Here is a 23,252-nt window from a genome sequence, read left to right as displayed (position 1 = left end):
ACGGATCGTACAGATATATCGTACCGTGAATAGGGGTTCACGGTATGATATACGATCCGTCGCAACAGATATCGTAAGCGATCGATCGAAGCGATGAATCGTACCGTGAATGTTTGGCTTAACATGTTATTGCTGGTAACTGTACGAATAGAGGAATGTCAGTTAAACAATTCGATACTCATATTATAAATGGGAAAGTGTGTGTCTGTCAGTCTTTCACGGCAAAACAGAGCGACGAATTGACGTGATTTTTCAAGTGGAGATAGTTGAAGGGATGGAGAGTGATATAGGCTACTTTTTGTCTCTTTTTAAACCCCCACTTCCATAAAATGGGGGGTGGAAGTTTGTAAGGAGCACTCCGCAATTTACGAATTCAACGCGAGCGAAGCCGCGGGCAAAAGCTAGTTTATAATATTAGTAGTGCGCGAGCTTAAAGTATGGAAGATGGAAGATTATTTTTATGGGGTATTACATTGACAAACTTTTTTTTTGACGCCAATCGATCCCATTCCTATACAGTATCAAAAGCTTGTATGGAACCAAAAAAAAATTTCCAGCTTGAAAAGTCACAAATCACGAAAAACTTTTATCATACAATTTGTATGAAAAATTTTTTTTTCCACATGGTATTTTTATGATGCCAATCGATTCCATTCCTATTCAGTATCAATAATTGCTTAGGGGTCAACTCACGACAATGCACCAAAAAAAAAGTTTGTCAAAAATGCCCTTTTTCTCGCACCCTGTATGTTTTTTCCAAAATCTGTAAATGCCATTTTTCATCAATTTGAAATTGATGTATGGTCCCCTTAGACTATTTTCATGTAGGACTACGGGATCTCATACCGGCCTTACTGACCCGCTATCAAAATACACCCTGTATAAGTCCTCATAGTAAAAATTAAAAAAAATTGAATGCACTTTTACTAAGTTTTGAAAATAAAATAAAGTCTTCTTTCAGCAAAATATGCTATCTACGATATTTAAGGTACTTTCCCTTCATGTGGCATCGCCGTGGGACACCCTGTAGATATGTGTGTATGAAGCAATACATAACACCTCCTTGATTTTGAGAAAAAGGTCATCATGGCCAACTAGACATACTTCAAAAAATGTTCGAAATTTAGACACACGACATAGACAGCTGGACAGAGAGACAAAAGAAATTCGACTGTGTCGCTGAATTCGTCAGTAGCTCTGACGGATACCGTGTTTAGTTTCCAAGATTTCAAAGTAACTTCTCCAATGAGTGACCAGCTGAAGAACGTTTCAGCGATGAACAAATTGTACATAGGTAACTTACCTGTGGAGGCAGACGATGCAGCTGTCAGGCAGCTTTTCGCCGAACACAATTTGACTGTTGCTGAAATCTCTGTCAAGAGAGGTGGATACGCTTTCGTCGATTTTCCTGACCAGTCTGCCGCAGACCGCGCCATCGATAAACTTCATGGTAAATTATCTTTCATACCTATTATATGTATTCTGCTAGCTCTGCCAGAGCAATTTTGGCGCCGAGCTGATTTTTTGTAGTAAGCCGTAAACCCACCTCGGAATAACAGGGCGAGTTAGAAATTTGAGTTTTAAACCTTGGCCGGAAAATCAATGGTCCAAAATGTATAAATGAGAATGTATAAAGATTTAGATAAAAATATCCTCTGTTGACTTGTCCTTTTGAAGACACTCCTCAAGTGGTATCAGCATTTCCTTCTATGCTTGGAATACAATAGTTGACGTTGTGTCACAGAGGTTCTCTGTGCGTTGTGTAGACTAGCCGCGTAAGCTGAAAACCCGGAATCGACTCCCAGCTCAGCCACCATTGGACGTGATTGCTTTTTCTTTGGTGTATTGTATGATATACATTATTAGTTTGGTTAAAAGGTAATAATACTATTAATACCTCTTGGCTTGAGCCGGGGGGAGGTGTGAAGATCCCATTTACAGCATTCCGCTTATCTAAAAGTATGCATTCTAACGATATCCGCCCTTTGAGGTCTCAGTTGTAACCTACAATGTTACATCAGTGAAGCTACCTAACAGCAAACAGTCTCTTGCATCAATCACTCTGTCAGTTAAAAAACCGCATCAAAATCTGTTCACTTTTAGAGCTAAGGATTAAGGATATACATATAGGAACAGACAGTCAGGCAGCGGAAAGTTACTTTGTTATATAGAGGTACATAGCTGGGCATTAACTCGTTAATCCGTTAATCGTTAATTAACGAAGTTAACATTTCGATTAACGGATTAACTTTTAAGTTAACTTGAAAAAATGTTAACGGACTCGTTAACTTCCGTTATATTTCTCCCGAGTCCGTTAATCGTTAACCTAGTAGGGCAGAGGCGCCATCTGCGCTGCGAAAAACACGTTCTGAACGCGACTATAAGAGCCCGAAGTACGGCAAATCCTATGATTTGCCGGTAAATCCTAGGTTTTACCGATGTCGATTGCTAAAAGTCCGAAATATTACCTAAAAAGTATTCTACACGTGGATTTGCTTTTACTAACTTTGATTCGGTGAATCCTAAGCTTTACCATGGCGACTGTTGTAGTGATAGGGTAGCAAATTCGAGCTCTATTTAAGACCACATTCGCTTCCCTAGCCTCTACCGCCCAAAGTGCCACAACAGTCCCCTCACCGCCAGCATCTCAACTGACACAGCTCTTGGCAGTAGCTCAGGCGATCACTGCCTTCCACGTGCAGCCTAGAGTTCAATAGGCTAGCTGTACTTCGGCCTTTTACAGAAATATAATACGTTATAGTGGATACTGATGCAACTAAATATTTAAAGAAAAGTTCATTTTTTTTCACATGTTAACGGATTAACGATTAACTTTAACTTACGTTAAATTTGTCGAAATGTATCGCTTTAACGATTAACGAAGTTAACTTTTTTAGTAACGGATTAGCGATTAACGAAGTTAACTTTTTGATTAACGGTGCCCAGCTATGTAGAGGTACTATGTAGTGAATTAATTGAGATCATCCTGAAGAGAATTCTAAATTTCAACAAATACTTGTATACAAATTATGGGTTAAATTGTGGCGTAGGCGAATTGTCACTGCAATGTCAAATCCCTTATTTGCCAAGAGTGGCACTATAGTTTCATGTGTTCTGCCTATTATATGTATGTACAAATTATAGGTATGGGAAAAGTCGACAAAGTCGAGTCGAAAGACACAACAAAAAACGGTAAAAAAAAAGAAAAAAAACTTATCTGTTTTAAGCGACACCCGGCGGGACATTCAATCGTCATTGTTGATGAACAACATGTTTGGGTTCACGATCCTGTTGGTATATTTACATATTTATTAATCTATTAACTTTCATTTCAGGGTATTCTTACTGCGGCCTACCATTGATCGTCGAACCTTCAGTAGCTAATAAAAAAAGGTCAGTAGATTTACTTCACAACATATTTTTCTGTTCGTAATTACGGTATACTATACAGTGAAGTGTAAAAAAGTTCCTCATAAATATACCCCGTGCCTTTAAATCGACGAATTCGAGTACGGTCACGGACTTCAATTGTTGATCCACTTCTAGCTCATTTTATACTGGACATAGTTAAGATTTTACAAGTGGATCAAATCGACAATTAAAGTACGTGACTGTACCTAACTCTTTTACACTTGATTGTACCAAGGTAATACATACATACAATCACGCCTGTATCCCATGAAGGGGTAGGCAGAGCACACGAAACTACTCAAGCCAAACAGTAACATGGCAAATATAATATCAAGGGTTTTGTTAACAATAACTCCGCTAACAAAAAAAAGCTTTACTGAAGACAGACTCTTAAAGTCTTTAATTCTGCGGTCATATTTAGTGGATAACTAATGTCAAACAAGTCGTCAAAAATTCTGTGTGCCCTAGAGATCGATACTTAATTTTTCGCGCCGGTTCGCCGTCTACCTACCACCACTACCTTTACTTCCCAGGCCTTATGGTTTGTCCACTCAATACATGGGATGCTGATCTCATCTGTGGGCAGGGTAGGTACAGTGGGGATACCCAGCTCGGCTAATTCCTCTGAACCATCCATCGAAGAGCGGATCGATTTGTCTACTACTGGTGTGGTGTATTCTTAAATGGGTTAACGCTTTGGCGCTATTTATCCTACGCCGCTCCTTTTCACCCTCGCCCTATGCGACATTTCCATATTGATCATCGTAGATCATCTGATTTAGATGGTTTGGCCATTCTTACCTCAACTGTGCGTTTCTCCAGAATCTTCTGCTTCACACAGCAACTTGCGGTGTTTCCGACTCACTATTGCTGAACAGTCAACTGACAACTTTATTTTTATAAAAATATTAAATAATTATATTGAACGGCATATTCATGTGTGGCAACCCTGAGCCCTCTAGCGTACGTGGTCCGACACACACTTAGCTCGTTATTGTTTCTTCTTGAAGGTCGGTTATCAATGCAAAGCCGAGAAAAGTCGAAGGTGCGGCTTCTACTGTTGTAATATTTCTACTATGAATTTCCGAGAAGCTGCCGGCTTGTGTTTACTGATATTAATGGGTAACAATCCATTGTGAATTCAGAAACAATGGTTTCGTGGTTGAGAAGCTTCTGGACTTTTCCTAACTTGGCTTAGTTAGATTTTATGGGCATGTTTTCTTTCAAATAAACAACTTGCAAGCCGTGATAAGTTTAAAATAATTAATTAGTCTTCTTTAGTTTAATCTATAATCCTGAAATACTGTTTTAGGTTTGGGATCATTCTGTTCTCATGAAATTTTTTACTCGTTATCATTTATCTAAGTAGTCTTGTACCAAAGACGCTGCTATTATATTGTAGACTAATGTAATGTACATCCTTTATGTAAGAAGAAAACAAGGGATGACAGAGGCATTATCTCCTTTGACAGGTTAATGCGCTTTGAGTACCTCATGAACACAAAATTCAATATTACGGACTATCTTATACTTTTCAACGAGCAATTCTTGTATATTTATTTATTTATTTATTTATTTATATATATATTTATTTACACTGACGATCTCGGAAACCGCTCTAACGATTTCGCAGAAATTTGTTATGTGGGGGTTTTTGGGGGTGAAAAATCGGTCTAACTTATCCTTAGGTCCCGGAAAATTTTAGACTAAACAAAGAACTACCCGCTTTTGATATTACATATTTGTACAAATTTACAACATAATCCTTCCTTAGTCTCATCCAATTACTATTCATTTAAAACTAAATTATAAAACTAGGTATATCTAATAAAAAACCGGCCAAGAGCGTGTCGGGCCACGCTCAGTGTAGGGTTCCGTAGTTTTCCGTATTTTTCTCAAAAACTACTGAACCTATCAAGTTCAAAACAATTTTCCTAGAAAGTCTTTATAAAGTTCTACATTTGTGATTTTTTTTATATTTTTTAAACATATGGTTCAAAAGTTAGAGGGGGGGGACGCACTTTTTTTTCTTTTAGGAGCGATTATTTCCGAAAATATTAATATTATCAAAAAACGATCTTAGTAAACCCTTATTCATTTTTTAATACCTATCCAAAAATATATCACACGTTGGGGTTAGAATGAAAAAAAATATCAGCCCCCACTTTACATGTAGGGAGGGTACCCTAATAAAACATTTTTTTTCCATTTTTTATTTTTGCACTTTGTTGGCGTGATTGATTGGTACCAAATTTCAGCTTTCTAGTGCTAACGGTTACTGAGATTATCCGCGGACGGACGGACGGACGGACGGACGGACGGACGGACGGACGGACAGACAGACATGGCGAAATTATAAGGGTTCCTAGTTGACTACGGAACCCTAAAAAACCGGCCAAGTGCGAGTCGGACTCGTCCACCGAGGGTTCCGTATCCGTCCGTACTTATAAACTTTCAAATGGTAAAATAATTTCATGTTTCAAAGTTATTCCGAGGATTGTTGTGTATAGCGCCATCTCTCGGTGAATTCGCTAACTAATTTTTGCGACCTGTATAGTATGTTGGTTTTTCACGGATAATTAATCTATAAAATGTTAACCGATTTCGACAGTTTTTAGGGTTCCGTACCAAAAAGGTACAACAGGAACCCTTAGTGCGTTTTCACATTATCCGATCCGATATCGGATGTCGGAAGGATTTCAAAGGCAAAAATCAAAGATGGCGGCTTAAATGTATGGGATATCGGTCCTACATCCGATATCGGATCGGATAATGTGAAAACGCACTTATGGTGCGACTCTGTCCGTCTGTCACATTACTAAATATCTCGATAACTGCTAATAATGCTATTAACTTGAAATTTGGAATATTTGTGATTTTTTTTTAATTTATTAGTTTTAATAGGCTACTAGACTCATATCGAATTTGGCACAATAAATGATTGTCTTCTGTAATATTTGACATAAAAAAACAATATTTATAGATTTTGAGTACGTATTTTTGATTAAAAATGTGTGTAATTAGGGTTCCGTAGTCAACTAGGAACCCTTATAGTTTCGCCATGTCTGTCTGTCCGTCCGTCCGTCCGTCCGTCCGTCCGTCCGTCCGTCCGTCCGTCCGTCCGTCCGTCCGCGGATAATCTCAGTAACCGTTAGCACTAGAAAGCTGAAATTTGGTACCAATATGTATATCAATCACGCCAACAAAGTGCAAAAATAAAAAATGGAAAAAAATGTTTTATTAGGGTACCCCCCCTACAAGTAAAGTGGGGGCTGATATTTTTTTTCATTCCAACCCCAACGTGTGATATATCGTTGGATAGGTATTTAAAAATGAATAAGGGTTTACTAAGACCGTTTTTTGATAATATTTCGGAAATAATCGCTCCTAAAGGAAAAAAGTGCGTCCCCCCCCCTCTAACTTTTGAACCATATGTTTAAAAAATATGGAAAAAATCACAAAAGTAGAACTTTATAAAGACTTTCTAGGAAAATTGTTTTGAACTTGATAGGTTCAGTAATTTTTGAGAAAAATACGGAAAACTACGGAACCCTACACTGAGCGTGGCCCGACACGCTCTTGGCCGGTTTTTTTTTATTTATTTTGGCCACCGAAAACGCTGTCAGCAATGTAGTGACGTCATCGAATTCGAACCTTACTTCATGTCAAAACAATCACTGACATATTGAACTTTACGCCTTCATACTTAAAGAGTCAGCAAATGTTGTTTGTTTTTTTCGAATAGAATGACTTGATGGACAGATAATCTACACCCTGTTTTTATTGAATTCCGTTAACTTTAAGGGATGGTTCTTCAGTGGCATAGGAATGAGAATTTAGTAATATCTACCGGCATAGTGTAGGCAGTTAAGGGATCATCCACATATTACGTCACACCAAATTTCAGGTTTTTGGACCCCTCCGCCCCCCTATGTCACGCTTTTTTGTATCCCTTTAACAGGGATTGTCACATTTAGTATGACCCCCCCCCCCCTTACACTGTGACGTAATATATGGATGACGCCTAAGTAGTAAAACAGTGCCGGGGAGAAACGCTTCGAATAAAATTATACAAAAAAATGAAAGTTTTTAAATATCACTGGCTATTAAAAATATTGCATAACATCATCCCCATACAAAAATAGCTCGTACAAAATAAATCGAAATAATTATTATCCTCGCCAAATTACACATGAAACTTAATCCCATATTTTTCTCCGTATTTGTTGGAACGACTAGCACAAGTAGCACATGATATTACAAAACAGTACGGCATATTCTTTTTGTAAACATATATTCTAAATATGCCGTACTACAACTGTTCCGACTGGCCGCCATTAGCACACTGACAAGCTCCGTGGCACAATATTGAGGCCCCGCCTACCATGGCACAATATTCGTGGGGTTATTTTTGAGAGCTCTTTAGACATCTAGGTATATTAACAATCGCTGATTCTATATAATAGTTATTTGTTATACAAGGGGGCAAAGTTGTATTTTAACGCCGAGTGTGGAATTGAAAAACGAGCAAGTGAAAGGATTCCATAGTTGAACCACGAGCGAAGCGAGTGGTTCGAGAATAGAATCCTGAACTTGCGAGTTTTTTAACACACGAGAAGTTAAATATATTTGCACCCGAGTGTAACACAAAACTTTTCCCCTCACTATAGCGAGGAAACTACAACGCAAAAAATGCGTTTACTTATCACTGCTTCCAGTAGTTCCACGGGTAGTTAATCATCTTTATTACTAGATTCACCTACCTTTATAAATTTTAAAGCAGTTAATTTGACTTTATTCAAGGTCAAATTACTTTACCCACTAGTGAATAAAATGCGTTTTTACCCGCTGGTATTAAAGGACAAAACACGTGTTTCCGAGCTAGTGAGGGAAAAAAATATTTAAATATAGACCTAATAGCGCGACTCATTAGTTTTTGTTCCTTAACGGTCTTTAATTTGAACTAATAAAATAATTTATTTAAATCCATTGAATTACGACGAGTATTTTGTAATGTTATCCAAAGAAATAACTTAAAGAAATGTATTCCATTCTTTTTCCATGTTTTCTGATTCAATTTTTCATGAGCATTTTCGTATTCCGGACAACTGTTACTCTCTGCAGTATAAACAAGACTAATCGACAATATACCCGCATTTGTACGGGAGGCATATTTGAGGGGCCATTTTTTTAGCTGATTATGTATCCTGGGTGGCTAGCCGAATGGCACAATCGCTCACGAAACGCTCACGAAACGAAGCGCTAGTAGATATCTATCTCTATCGCGCTTGCGTATTGGCGCGACAGAGCCAGCGGCGTATCGCTTTCGTTTGGCGTCGGAGAAATGCCATTCGGCTACGGGGCCTGTACTTTTTATATCGATGGTATAGGTACCTACTAACTGGCTAGTTGGATATTATTTTCTGCTGTCAAATGAAACAGACTTTTGATTGTGACTTATTGTCATCGTGTCAGTGGCCCAAGAGGATTTGAAAGATTGTACACGTTAACTATTAAAAATACATGAGGATCTACAAAAGTACTGATTACCATGGACGAGCAAGACGACAGGAGGGCGATTTTTGAATCGCGCATACGGGATTTTGGCATAAAATACCGGTTGAAAACGATGACTTGCTTATTATTTTCAGTGACAATTTTCTGAATTCAAACGCGTGAGACTCAAATCGGCCCGCAGTTCTCAAAAAGTCGCAAAGGTGGCTGTCGCATTACACAAGGGTTAGAATCGTGAAAGATAAGTCTGCATAGATTTTAATAGCCCCGCCTAATGATGTGCAAATTGCGGAAACTTTCAAAAGTGTAGGAAAATTTCCATCGAAACTTTCGAGAACATTTCAAAACCCGGAAATTTAAAAAGTATTTTAAAACAGAGAATAACAAAACAAAGACACGCTTCATGAAAATTTATATTTTCAACTAGCAAATACATGCTATAATGTACAATCTAAAGATTTATCCTCCTTCGTTAGAGAACATTTTCAATAAATTTCTTAAATTTCCGAAATTTTCATAGATAATTTCTAGGGAAATTTATATGTCCAGTTATTGCAGGAATATTGCGAGAACTTTAAATAAAACAACTTCATGGAATAATCGTAGAAAGTATGTTATAAAACCAAAAATAAAAACCGACAGACTTAAACATCAACAAAAGCATTGTGCACGGCACTTCTTTACTTCTTAAAATAAACAAACGAAAAAAAAACTATGTTAAGGATTTGGGTTTAAGACTCTGGCGAGCTAGTAAGCTAGAGAAATCGCATTTCAAATTCGTTCATTGAGATCTCACTGGAGACGCTTCTGGATTTGTAACTTCCGATGGTTACAGGACAGCCGTTTATATATTCTTCTTCGGTCAAGATTCGACCTTTGTCATTTGGGTTCAGAAGGCATGCAGCAAAATGAACAGGTTTTAGAACAGTTTTCTGTCTTGAGTAAATTTTTTTCTTCAGAGAACTGATCCAATATATTACCAATGAAATCTTCTGTATGGCTTTAGTTGATCTCTTTGACACATTATATACATTATCAAATATATGACAAGTTAATTTCACCACACCAACTGCTATTCGAAATTCGGCTTACTTTTGCTATTCGAAAACAGATAGCAAAAGTGCATTTTATCCACATGAGTGCAAAGTTATTTCATACAAATTTTAACTTGATGTCATAAGCTGACTGATAAATGATGATTTTGAATCAAAAATATTGAATAGATTGATGGACGTGATTTAGTTTGATGTTTTAAAGTCAGTATTTTGGTCGTGTTGATGTGGTGAAAAATTTTGTGTTTCACTCGGTGCCAAAGTTTGTTTAACCTTCGTGCCTTGAAACCCTTGCAGCGCTCAAGATTCCAATTTTTGAACCACTCGCTACGCTCGCGGTTCAATATTGGAATCTTTCGCTTTCTCGAGTATCAATATTGGCACGTGCGGTTAAACAAGTAGTTTGCCCCCTTGTAAAACAAATAACTATTGTTAACAATTAACTATAATTATATAGTTTGCCCTAATGAAATCAACCTCTATTCGTAGTATAATTGAATATAGTAAGACTATTTTGCAGTTATTTTGATATATTATTACCACAAAATAATGCAAGATTTTCGAAATGAAATATTCCGCGAAATATTTCGGAATAATTTCCGCAGAATTTATTGAAATTTAAGAATTTTATCAAGCCTCAGCCAAACCTATAAAAACCGGTTGTTATCAAAACCGGTGTGGTGTAGTATGTCTGTCCTCGCTACTTACTCTAATATTTCTGTGCGTAGATAGGATTTCATTCTCATAAATTTCCATTGTTTCAAGATCTGGAGAATGTTTCGGAAAATTTCACGAAAATTTCACTTGAGAACATTTCGCAACATAGGAAAGTTTCCGTAGGCACATCATTAGCCCCGCCTATGCAAGGGTTAAGTAAACGTCATAATTTCATCAAAGTTTGGCGTTTAAAATAACATCTGCACTGGCGAGGCTGTGAAAATCATTGCAAACTTATCGTGGTACGATTCTACAAGTATAATTTGGGCACGGGGAAAAAATTCAAAACGGCACAACTCTTTGGCGATGTACCGATAGGAGCAATTGTTATGCGTCAATAACAATTGATCCTAAAGGAAAAAAAAAGTATTGCGTGAGAATAAAACTCACCAATGCAGACCTGATTTCGTAAAAAGAGAAATAGACTTAATGTTATAGCCCTGGAAACAAGAAGTATGCACTAATTTGACCTCTGTGCAACAGATTTACGAAAGTAACGTCGAAAATATGATAATTAGAAAAGGCCAGCGATTTGCTAAGTATATCCCACTGTTTTCGACGATAAAAAATGGACTGTACGCGGCTAGGAAAAGGTTTCTGGACACCGACAAACTCAGTTTCCACAGATTAGCTGATGTACGTATAACTGGTAGGTACATTGGCTCAAGATTTTTTGGTATATGAAGACGGTGATCATGACAAAATTTTAATATTTGCTACTAAAATGAGTAAAGATCTAATAAAAAATCTTGACGGATCCTATCACGCAGACGGAACTTTCCATGCTGCACCGCATCCTTTTTGTCAATTATTTGTGGTTCATTTAGATAATAATTCGACGGATGATACCATCAATCTTGTTCCGGTTGTATACGGATTACTCCCGAATAAGGAACAGAAGACGTATTTACGATTCTTTCACGTATTGAAAGAAAAACTGTGTTTGTCAAATTCAAAGTCATTACGAATTGGCGATTTTAACCAGCGTTCGTGCAGTATTTCCGCAAGCCATTGTAACCGGCTGCCAGGTTCACTATAGCAGGGCAGTAAGGAGACAAGCTAAAAAGCTTAACTTAAACAAAACACCGTATGGAGGAAGGTTGACAAGAAAAGCTACCCATCTGCCTTATCTGCCGGTTTTCGAAGACTTTTGGTTCAAAAAAGTAACGGTGGCGGGAATCTGTTGTTCCGAAGACAAATTTCGGACAACAAACGCTATTGAAGGATGGCAAAGGCATTGGTCCCACCGCGAGCTAGTAAGCTATGAGCTTACTAGCTCGCGGCATGCTATAAAAACGAACAAAAAATAAGCACTCCCGTGCAAATAAAAGAGACTGCGATATTGATAGCTCACCGCTGGACGAGTAACTATAACATTTATGCGGGAGTGATTAATTTTTTATAGTTTTCGTTTTTATAGCCGATAGCTCATAGCTTACTAGCTCGCGGTGGGACCAGTTCCTTATTGTGCGACTCTGTCCGTCTGTCACATTACTAAATATTTAATTTGTTTCAGCGTGAATGTCCTGAACCTGCAGAGCTCGAGCGCCACTCAGTTGAAAGATAACATCAACGAATGTCAACCAGGCGGCTGGAGGTAAGTTCTTAATGTTATTTAAAAACGTGAACGTAACCTAATACCTTCCTATTCAGCCTGTTCCCACCTAAGTACGTCACGGCGGACCGACACTGACTGTTACCTATATTCTACAGGTTACTTTAACAGGTGGTTGAGTGGTTGCGTTGCACTGCTCCTCCTCAGGTAAGTATCTAAAAATAAGTAAGAGTAACTTGTCAATTTTATTTAGTTTCAAGGAGCAATTTTACCTAAGTATTTGAACTGAACCACAGATAAAACTAAGTTGTTAGGAACACCTATTATTAGATCTATTAGCAAACTCTTTATTAAGTCGAGAGAAATTTCTAAGAACCCTCAGCAATGTATACTCGTCGGTAGTACTAGGGGATTTTTTTGATTTTATAACGCCTAGTAGCGGTAGACGGAAAGCGTGAAAGGGTAGCCGGAGCGCGGCGGTACGGTTGCAGCACTTGCAGCGTATTGACGCCCTTATCTGCCTTGTGATCGCCCTTCTGCACTATATAGTATACATCGCCTTTAAAATGCACCGCGGCCTTTGTATTTCTACCCACATGCTTCCAATTTTAAGTTTGCGTTTCGATTTAGAGAGGATTTCTACATTACCATTTTCTACGTTAGCGGTAGAAAGCGCGGGTGTGGAAATGTGACAAATGTGTTTAGAGATAAATCTGTATTTTGCTTTCAGTACACATACAATATCACAATAAGTTAATTTTAATATTATCTTCGGTTACCGCGATAGTTACTCACATGAAATAAAACTATGGAAAATGAATGGATGAATTGTAAATTCATTATACGCGATATACGAGTACTTAATCCGTTTCCATAGGTTTATTTTATAATGTACTTACCTACCTAAACTTCACATGTTATTTATTGTACTGATTTTATACGTACGTTGTACGTTTTAGAAGTACGTTGTCTTGAACGTTGTACGTTGTAGGGCTTCCAATACCGGGATCCCGCCTTTTTTTTGGCCACATTTCAATACCGGTATTTAATTTAGTAATACCGGGATCCCGGTATTTTTAGAAACTAAGAAATTTTGCCAAATGAACGTAAATTACTCGTCAAAAACGTTAAATTTCTGCATCATTATGGTCGCTACACGCGTAAATCTTGCTTCTTGCTCTCGTTTCTTGATTTGACATATTCTCTGTTTGGTATTTTTACAATATTTGTATGAAAATGATACTTTTTTCGATGATTACATAGATAAAGATACGTATCGAAAGCATTCATTGAGGAGGGCCTGTCGCGAACCTTTTTTGACACATTTGCCGCACTTGTGAATTCGCACGTAAGTGTGACACAGAAGCAACACGTCAAACGTATTTGCAACAGGCCACAGACCACAGACCCTCTGTAAAAAAATCGCCCTTATGCATCTCTATCATAGATATAACATTTTATAAAGAATTGCATATGAACTAACGTATACGAGGGACGTTCAAAAAGTAATGAGAATGGATATGTTCCTGTATCTTGATTTAATTTTTCTTAACTTGTCCATGTAGCAGTACTCATTAAAGTGAAATTGCATAATTCAAATTTTTACTACTTTCATTTGTTTTTCTTTGATATGTAAATAATTGACACAAGGTGGGGGATGAAAATTTTCAGTAAAATAAGAGCATGTTTTCATGAATATTTGACATGTCGTGAGTTCATTTCTGACATGAATATCAAAAATAATCATACTTTAAATTAAAGCTGGGTTTATCCTTTGTTAGTAACAGCAATAAAAAAGTTCGTATAGATACATTTTCAAACGGTATGGTATCCAAAAAAATCTAGGTGCTGTTTTGGGTCATGTTCAAGATTTTTACAGATTATCACGAAAATTGAGAATATAGATTGGAAACAAAATTACGTTAGTATTAAAGAAGAACATACAATCATTTTAATATTAAAAAAATGATTAGTTACAATAAGAACATTTTAAATAAACAAATAATAATGTTTTTGGCCTTCAAAATGGCAGTCGACAGGGCCGAATCCTCAAATTGCCGAGGGTTCTGCTCAAGTTAGTGTATTTAAAGCTACAAGTGACATACCTAATATTGAAGGTAATATAAGGATCATTAATATTTTATACCCGACCTTTAAATAAAATTGTAATATAATCGCTACTCTGAAGTATAATGAAGTGAAGTGCTTACTGACATGGTATTTAGACTATGGTTAAGATTTTAATTTTTAAAGGGGGCAAAAAAGTAATAATTGAAAAAATTAAATATGTAAATAAATAACAAAAGAGTTACTTTTAATTATAAAAATATAAGGATACTTACATTCTTATGTTTTAATACTGATTATCATTACTTATTAAACGCCCCTCGTAACGTAGCTACTCTATGGTTTACTGTGCATGTGCGTTAATGTGTTGAACTCTAGCGCAAAACTTTGCGGTAATATTCCCTACAGTAACGAAATTGGGAAATCTGAACTATCAAAATCAAGAAAATTACTTTTCTAATCCGTAGATTAAGTGTTCCTATTCCGCGAAGTAATCTTCTTGATTTTGATTATCATGATTATTTCTTAATGTGATTTATAGTAAAATTATGTATGTGGGACAATTTAGCTTTTTTAGCTAATTGTTCAATGATTTGACGGTTTTATTTTATTAGTGCTTTAGCGCCTCTAGTGCCACGAAAAACAAAAATACCACTAAATTGTACCACAGATATTGATTACAAAAAACCACAGATATTGAAAAAAAAAAAACATCTTATGTTCTAGTTTCAAAAGTCTGTGTCTAAGTTCAAATGATGTGTCTTGTTATTTACTAAAGTGATTTATTATAGTTAAATGAACTACAATTTTCTATTCCGCTCGAGCCTAAAGAACGATTTGGCAGAAAACATGGCTTGCTATGGATGGCCGCGTCTTCTTGCGAAATGTGAGATCTGGCAGCGATATCTAACTCACAGAATCGGTTCACTACTTATTGTCTTGCAGAATCTTTTTTCGCATATATTTGATTGGTATAAAAGTTCTTGGGAGAAGTCACGATTGGCAGAAACATCTTACGCAGAATATGCTTGGGCATAAATCATTTCGCAGATTTTTGTAATACCGAATTGTCTGTTGTCATAATGTTGATGTGCATAATAGTTTTCTAGTCGAATAATACTTTCGCAGATAATATTTGTGCATAATATTCAGGCTGCATAATGTTGCAGTTTGCTTTTTGATAGCGAGTTGGATGTGTTGGGGATCAAGATACCTAACACTTCTCCTCATTTCGCTCATCGTCGCACCTAACGGTGACTCTGGGGCAGTATTTCCTTTTTGATAGCGTGTAATAATTCTGCTCATGTCATAGTATGCTATACGATTATTATGGTATATAAAACTATGCTAAATCAAAATCGAGTAATGTTCTGTAAAACAATGTTCTGCCAAATGTGTCTTATGCGAGGGTTGTAGTAATAATGCCAACCAAGTTTCCTGCAAAATGACCATTCGATCGATAGTGCTTCTGCGGAACATGTTATGCAAAGAGTGTTTCTGATTAAAATTATTCTGCCAGATGAGGGTAACCCTACAGAATCACCTGAGTAGAGATCTGGCGCTCTTCGCCGCTTGCTTTTATACTACGTCCTCAGTCCTACTCTTAACAAAAATAAAGAGCACGGGGCGTAGCCCTTTGAACTATATATACTTATAAACTATAGAAGTTGAACCGACTTGGCCACATAAGTTTGCGAACCGTTTTGAGTTGAAATCGAAACATATGAAATTCGAAATGTATTCGATTTGACCCATCACTAAGTCAGATTGGCAAGATTTCGCTGTAGTATAACACTCATGAAAAATAACAAACCAGATTTTGAATAAAATTTGTTATTTTAAGCAAATTAATTGGTTTTTATATTTTCGCTACTTCAATACCGGGATCCCCGATACCGGAATGAATACCGGTATTGGATAAGGTCCGGTATTTGGAAGCCCTAGTACGTTGTCGTTGCTCGCTACGCTCGCGGTTCAATATTGGAATCCTTAGCTTGCTCGGGTATCAATATTGGCAACTACTTTGCCCCCTTGTAAAATAAATAACTATTTATTATCAATCCTTCACGTTAGTTGTATTATATAGATAAAATTACTTCTTTAAATCTACTTTTTTAATCGTACTTTCTTAAAGTTCTCTCGCACTCACACTAATCTTAATGATTCATTGTTAATTGTTATGTATGAAAACGAAAAAATAATTCGAATTGAAAGAAAAGGGAATAAAGGGATATACCATATAATCTCTTGTTGCATGTTAATGTACCTACTGTATCTAGTCATTGGTAATATTTTTTTCGCTTTTGGAAATAATGGACCTACTTAATAGTTAGGTCTTCAATAAATAAAACTAACAAGAAAATAAATGAAGAAATAATATGCGAGTACCAAAGATAGGCGTGGAGTTGGGCCGGGCCAAGCTATGTGAGGTTAGGATTGTTGAACGCTTGGGGTGAGTCGGGAGATGTTGCCGGCGAGCCCGGGCCACGTGGGCACGCGGCGGCCGGCGCGACCGGCACCCGGCGCCCGGGGCACGGGCGCACCCACGTGGCCGGGCGATCGATACGCCGGCGCAGGCGCGGCGCCCCATTCAGCCGGCCCGGCCGGCCCGCCCTGGTCGAACATTCTCATTGGTTGCCGCGCACCTAGTCGAATACTTTTCCTCACCAGTGTATTTCGTCGTGAACCGTGGCGCCAGAATACATTATTGGTCCGAGGGTCTGACCAAAACCCTTCGGACTCGCTGTCATACTCAACAAACTATTATATTATATACTATCCAAGCTTTCACCCCCATGTTAGGGATAACCCTGTATGAAAGAGCGAATACCTCCTAATACAAGTTTTAAACTTAAAAGGAGGATTCGGCCCCTACGCATGTGTACTTTGCTGAAAAATAAATAATTTTGAATTTTGAATTTTGAATTTTTTTGATGTAGCCGAGTTCCCTCGATTTCTCCGGGATCCCATCATCAGAACTAGGTTCTGATAAAAATGGGACCAACCTGTATGCAAATACATTCAATCACAAAAAAAATCAAAATCGGTCCAGTGACGACGGAGATATCGTGGAACAAACATAAAAAATAAAACCGGTCAAGTGCGAGTCGGACTCGCTCACCGAGGGTTCCGTACACACTTTCAATAGTTGAGTCATCAAAATGTTATTCATAGAACTCTACAAACTTGACTAAATCCCTCAAGACTCAATTTCCCACATAACAAGTAATATTTTAATATACAATTTTATTGTTAGACAACGTCCAAATAAAATGAAGACTATTCGACTTCAATAATTTACGACATGTCGCAAGGACGCTCCTGAACCGACCTCATTATATCAGGAAAAACGCGATGTAGGAAATGAGCGTTCAACGTACAGCGACATCTATCGGCAAATTGAGTAAACTAATACGCGCGCGAGCTAGTATGGAAGATGATTTTTATGGGATAATTGTTTATTGCGTGAACCAATTGTAACCATTTTGCCTCTATTTGAAAGCAGGTAATTTCATTGCTATTTTGTTAAAAAATACAGGTACAATAAACACCCAAGGGTGTTGAAATTGAAAATGTAAATCTGAAAGGTTTTTTATAAATTAAAAAAAAACTTTTCAAGACACGTGTAAGATTTTATTTTTCCTGTAATATTCATTAAAATAGGCATGTTTGGTAAAAATTTCATAAATTTACATTTTCCTTCAATAAACATTTTTTTACCTAAACCAAAAAAATATAAAAAATAGTTTTGATATGTACAGTTTGAGCTCTTTCTAACGATACCTCACTTGACCTAGTTACTTGTCTAAGTCTAAATATTACAGGAACTAATTGTCTGTAAACTGGATTTTTTTTTATTAAAAAAAACTTTTCAGATTTTATCTTTCAATTTAATCACTCTTGCAGATGTATATCGTACTTCAAATTAATACAAGATCATACGTAAAAAATATCCATTAATTAAAGTAAAAATTGTCCAAATAGGTTACATTAAGCATTATAAAGAATTATCTCTGAAAAACCAACATATGCAGGTCGCGCAAATTAGCGAATTCACCGAGAGATGGCGGTATACCTAATAATTATAGTCAACTCTTACACATAATAATTGTGAGAAACACGAGATTATTTTAACTATCATAAGTTGGTTCGGAGTATAGGAACTACTTCTACTACTACAGGCGCCAGGAACTAATTATAGTATTTTATGCAACAGGCGTTTAAAGGGGGTCAAAAAAGACGAGTGGCGTGGGTAACAATTTTCGGACGAGTATTTTTTGACTCAGTTAAACACCGTTGCATACAATACTTTTTCTACGACTATGCACTTAGTTTTTAATAGTTTTCTTGAATAACTTTCGTGAAATTCATACTGTTTCCTTTATTTTGACGCAAAGGTTTGCACTGTCAGCTCAGCACGCGCGCAGTATCGTTATAACAATGCGTTGCCATGGTTACAAAGCCAAACAATGCGTTTTCAGTTTTTTCGATACTGCGCGCATGCGCTGAAAGCCGGCGGACGTTGGCTTTAGGAACAGACTTTTATGTAGGGTTTTAAAGATCTATGCACGACCCTGTAAATGACGAATAACAGTTCGGGAGTAGAAAAACATATTAACTTTACACTGCACCTTAATAGGTAATCAATAATCATACCTAGTGTTTAGAAGAAAATTGTAATGTGTCTATGATGTAGGCAAGTATATAAATCTCTTGCCTTTGCCACGTGGCTTACGGTTGCTCGATGCCGGCGCGTGGGCGTCTCCGTCAGCGGCGCCGTTGCCGTGGAAACGCCGTCATGTCACGGCGCCCTGCCACCCCTGGCCCCTCACGCCGATACGTCAACTCAGCTAGGGTCGTCAATTAGCAATACTTAAGTACAGCACGTAATTAGGTACATTATACAAAAGGCGTAACTCACTTAAAACATTTACTAGGTAACTATGTACCTTATTTAAAAATATTATGTTGAGCGCAATTTAACAGCAAGCGAGATTTTAAAATATTCTATGCGGGAAAATGAAACAGGTAACATAAAGGTGAACAATACCGAGTGTCTGTACGGGATAAAGTTAATGTGTCCGTGACCGGCAAGACATTCCACTTGTCGCTATTCTTCCATGAATAAAGACGTATTTTTCCATACAGTTGACCCGACGCTACGCTCGCGAGACGCTAGATGCGGCTTATAGGTAGATCATTTCTTTCACGATGAAACTCACGTGATGCTCTCCAGGGGTACTTTGCGTTTTGGTTTTTTTTATTATACGAGGATTTAGTGCACAATAGGTGCTGAAACTGCTGAATTAGTACTTACTTGAAATAATTTGTACCCCTTTAGGAGTAAAAGCCAAATGAAGTTGGGGTTGCTGGAGAGGATCCTCCCAGCAACCCCTATTCAATTTCCTCATAGGCTCCAACTTTTCCAATAAATAAAAGGCTAGAATATTTAGTACACATGGTTTTATTTTTATTTAAGTAAACTCGGTCTAACTTCATACATCGCAGTCGTCAAAAAACGTGTAAAAATAGCCGACGCCGGACATTGTTTTAAACTGGTTGTACCGCGGTACCAATGACCGAAGTAATAATAATAGATACTTAACCTAGACTTGGCTTACGAGATAACCGCCATGTGGGATGTTGATTCGACGATCATTGTCCCGATAGTCGTTTCAGCGAACGGTCTCATAGCGAAGAGTCTTTTCCCCTCACTAGCTCGGAAACACGTGTTTTATCCTTTAATACCAGCGGGTAAAAACGCATTTTGTCCACTAGTGGGTAAAGTAATTTGACCTTGAATATAGTTAAATTAACTGCTTTAAAATTGATAAAAGTAGGTGAATATAGTAATGAAGATGATTTACCACCTGTGGAACTACTGGAAGCAGTGATAAACGCATTTTTTGCGTTGTAGTTTCCTCGCTATAGTGAGGGGAAAAGTTTTGTGTTACACTCGGGTGCAAATGTATTTTACTTCTCGTGTGTTAAAAAACTCGCAAGTTCAGGATTCTATTCTCGAACCACTCGCTTCGCTCGTGGTTCAACTATAGAATCCTTTCACTTGCTCGTTTTTCAATTCCACACTCGGCGTTAAAATACAACTTTGCCCCCTTGTATAACAAATAACTATTACTGTTTGCTAAGCAAAATCCCAGTAATATTCACTAAGTCAACACGGTAACGCGGAAGTTGCTCTACGCACGGAGGTCCAACTTTAACTGGTCATGGCTTGTTTTGTTTCTATGGGAGTGAGTGGATGTTTGGAACCATTCTTTCCGGAGCTTTATTAGGAATCGAATGAAACTTATTCCAATGGAATTTGAGTCGTATAATTTTAGAAATAAAGTTTTAAATAGAATGAGATATTCGGGCACAAATTTGTGGCGTGGGAAACATAGGTGTACGAATTCGCGGACACATATGTGCGCCACTGGGAGTTGACGGAAACTAGGATTTTCAAGGACGCGGGAAACCTGGTAAAATTATTTACGGCACATATCTGTGCCATCGGGATTTCACAGGTTAACCTTACAAGGTGCACAAGTTGCACAACCCATGGATCTGTCAAATTTTACGGGTCCGGTTTGTTTACACTTTTTTAAATAATTGCATATGTGCCATTTTAGTAAAAATAGCGACTTTTCGAGGTCCAATCCGTTAACGGTATGGCCATGGCGAGTATGGCGACATTAGCGATTCGCTGTCAGTCAGAATGGCAGCATGTGACAACCCTGGCGCCATCGCCTCGTCGCCCCTGCCGCCCCCGCCCCCGCCCCCGCCCGTAGTTCGTTCACTCCGCGCTCTTTCGCTTCGGTACAATTTTCGTTCGTAGTTGGCCGGAGTACTGCGGAAAGCGCACAGCACTTCGTTCGCTCCGCTCCTCACCGCATTCCGTAGTTCCGCGTAGTGCACGCTTCACGCGCACCGGTTCTCACCGCGAGCGCTCTGCTTTCTTGTATTGTTTACAACCAACCCTTTCAACCTGATTGACAAATATTCCGAGATGGACGGCGACTTGTCCCAAGGTGCTTCAGGGGAAGCTTCCCCAACGTATGATGATAGGTGAGTCTCATTTAATAAAAATATTTCGCGCGCCCTTTAATTATTTGTGTTATATGAAAAAGTTATCGGTAAGATATTTATTTAAATCGCTAGCTACTGTTATGATTTATTATTTAAATGTTGAATCGATGCAAAGCTTTAATTCGTACCTTACACGATCAACAGAAACACATTCCTATTATTATGTAATGATGAATGTACCTAGCTACCTTACACTTTTTTGTAAATATGTTTAACACCTTCACCAAGTCGTGTACTGTGTACCTCTTGTATTCTTATCTTATGGGTATTACTATTATACAAATGTCTTAGCATAAACGAGTAGGGAAACGTACCGGTATCTACCTACTGCCTCGTAGCCGGTTTGCTGTTAGGTAGGTTAGGTTTACTATTAAACAAACTGGGCTCGGTTGTCATTACAGTGCTAAGCTGATAAGTTAAATCCACGTTAAATCAATACACACCTTGTACGTTTAATTAAATGTTAACCTAATTTAAACTTTAACTTTACACCCTTTCACTTTCGCTCCTGTCTCTGATTGGTAGATAACGCATAGACAAAAAAAATCAAAGCAAATTAGTATAGAATGTATGAAGTTCTATTTTTGCAATTATTACAGTTAACTAAAGTAAACTAATGAAATATTATAGTTGACTAAGGGCCGGTTGCACCAAACCGTCTGTCTCCGTTAAAGCGTTGGTTAAATTTTATTCTATGGGAAGTTCCATAGACCTCTGCTGCGTGACGATGATGTGTCTGTCAAATTTGGTTGATGCGACTGGACCTAAGTGTCAAAGACTATTCAACACTGAAAAGTTAGCATAGTTTAGTCTGTGGTGTCCTAATTGACAGATTAAAGTCGACGAATAGAATAAATACTCTTAGGCCCACTTGCACCAACCACTTAATTCAGGGTTAGTGGGCTGTCATCTGTCAAATTCCATATAAAATGGTGGGTTTGGGTTATCCCTCGAGTTAACCCACCATTCACGTTGGTGCAAGTGGCCCTTAATATGTAGTTCTAATACCACATTCATGTTTTCTGGTAATACAACTAGCTAACATAACATGACGCTACTGACAGATATCAACATTCTTAAAAACGATATTTAGGGTTTTTTTTCGCCAGAGTATAAAAATAAATCACATAGGTGTATGTAGAATGTAGATGGATAATGCCTGCAGTAAGATTTGTATTTTTCCCCTCACTAGCACAAAAAACAAGTGTTTTATCCTTCAATGCGAGCGGGTGAAAACGCATTTTATCCACTAGTGGATAAAGTGTAGTTCGGAAATATAATTTGAACGTTTACTTTATGTAAACGTTCAAATTATATTTCCAGTTTACTTTAAGTAAACGTTCAAATGGTATTTCCAGAACTACAATTTGACCTTGAATATAGCCAAATTTTCTGCTTTAAAATTGATAAAAGTGAAAAGTAGGTGGATCTAATGAGGAAGATGATTTACCACCTGTGGAACTACTGGAAGCAGCGATAAACGCGGTTTTTGCGTTGTATTGTACTGTCCTCGCTATAGTGAGGGGTAAAGTTTTGTGTTACACATGGTAAATGTTATTTACTTCTCGTGTGTTGAAAAACTCGCCAAATTAAGAATTCTATTTTCGAACCACTCGCTTCGCTCCTGGTTCAACTATAGAATCCTTTTCTTGTCCCTTTTTCAATTCCACACTAAATACAATCATATACAATACATCTGTGCCATGCAACTTACATGTTTTACAGTACATATGGCGATATATTACCGCACTAGTTAGATAATGAGATCATTACGCATGTCAAAAATTAAAATGGCCATACCTATTTACTCGTGTCGTTTTAAAACACTGTCTTCAATCGTCTTTTAATTT

The 23,252-nt window shown here is 37.6% G+C and overlaps 1 protein-coding gene and 1 long non-coding RNA gene across 3 annotated transcripts in view; both read left to right on the top strand.

Annotated features, from left to right (window-relative positions):
- The first annotated feature begins 1,351 nt into the window (after positions 1 to 1,351).
- Positions 1,352 to 12,292, top strand: LOC125240710. The gene is made up of 3 exons (XR_007178659.1): positions 1,352 to 1,450; positions 3,336 to 3,393; positions 12,211 to 12,292. It is a non-coding gene; the product is annotated as an uncharacterized LOC125240710 (long non-coding RNA).
- Positions 12,293 to 21,159: 8,867 nt separating this feature from the next.
- The window catches only part of LOC125240708 (insulin-like growth factor 2 mRNA-binding protein 1), a 92,265-nt gene continuing 90,172 nt past the window's right edge, over positions 21,160 to 23,252 (top strand). For both annotated transcript variants that reach the window (XM_048148733.1, XM_048148729.1), the window contains exon 1: positions 21,160 to 21,381. In XM_048148733.1, coding sequence (XP_048004690.1) covers positions 21,323 to 21,381 — 59 coding nt within the window. In that variant the 5' untranslated portion in view covers positions 21,160 to 21,322. The remainder of the gene's footprint in view (positions 21,382 to 23,252) is intronic.

The sequence above is a fragment of the Leguminivora glycinivorella genome, chromosome Z (assembly GCF_023078275.1).
Source record: "Leguminivora glycinivorella isolate SPB_JAAS2020 chromosome Z, LegGlyc_1.1, whole genome shotgun sequence".
Taxonomy (NCBI): Eukaryota; Metazoa; Arthropoda; class Insecta; order Lepidoptera; family Tortricidae; genus Leguminivora; species Leguminivora glycinivorella.
Note: the sequence above shows the minus strand (reverse complement) of the source record. Positions and strands in the feature narration are given on the sequence as shown.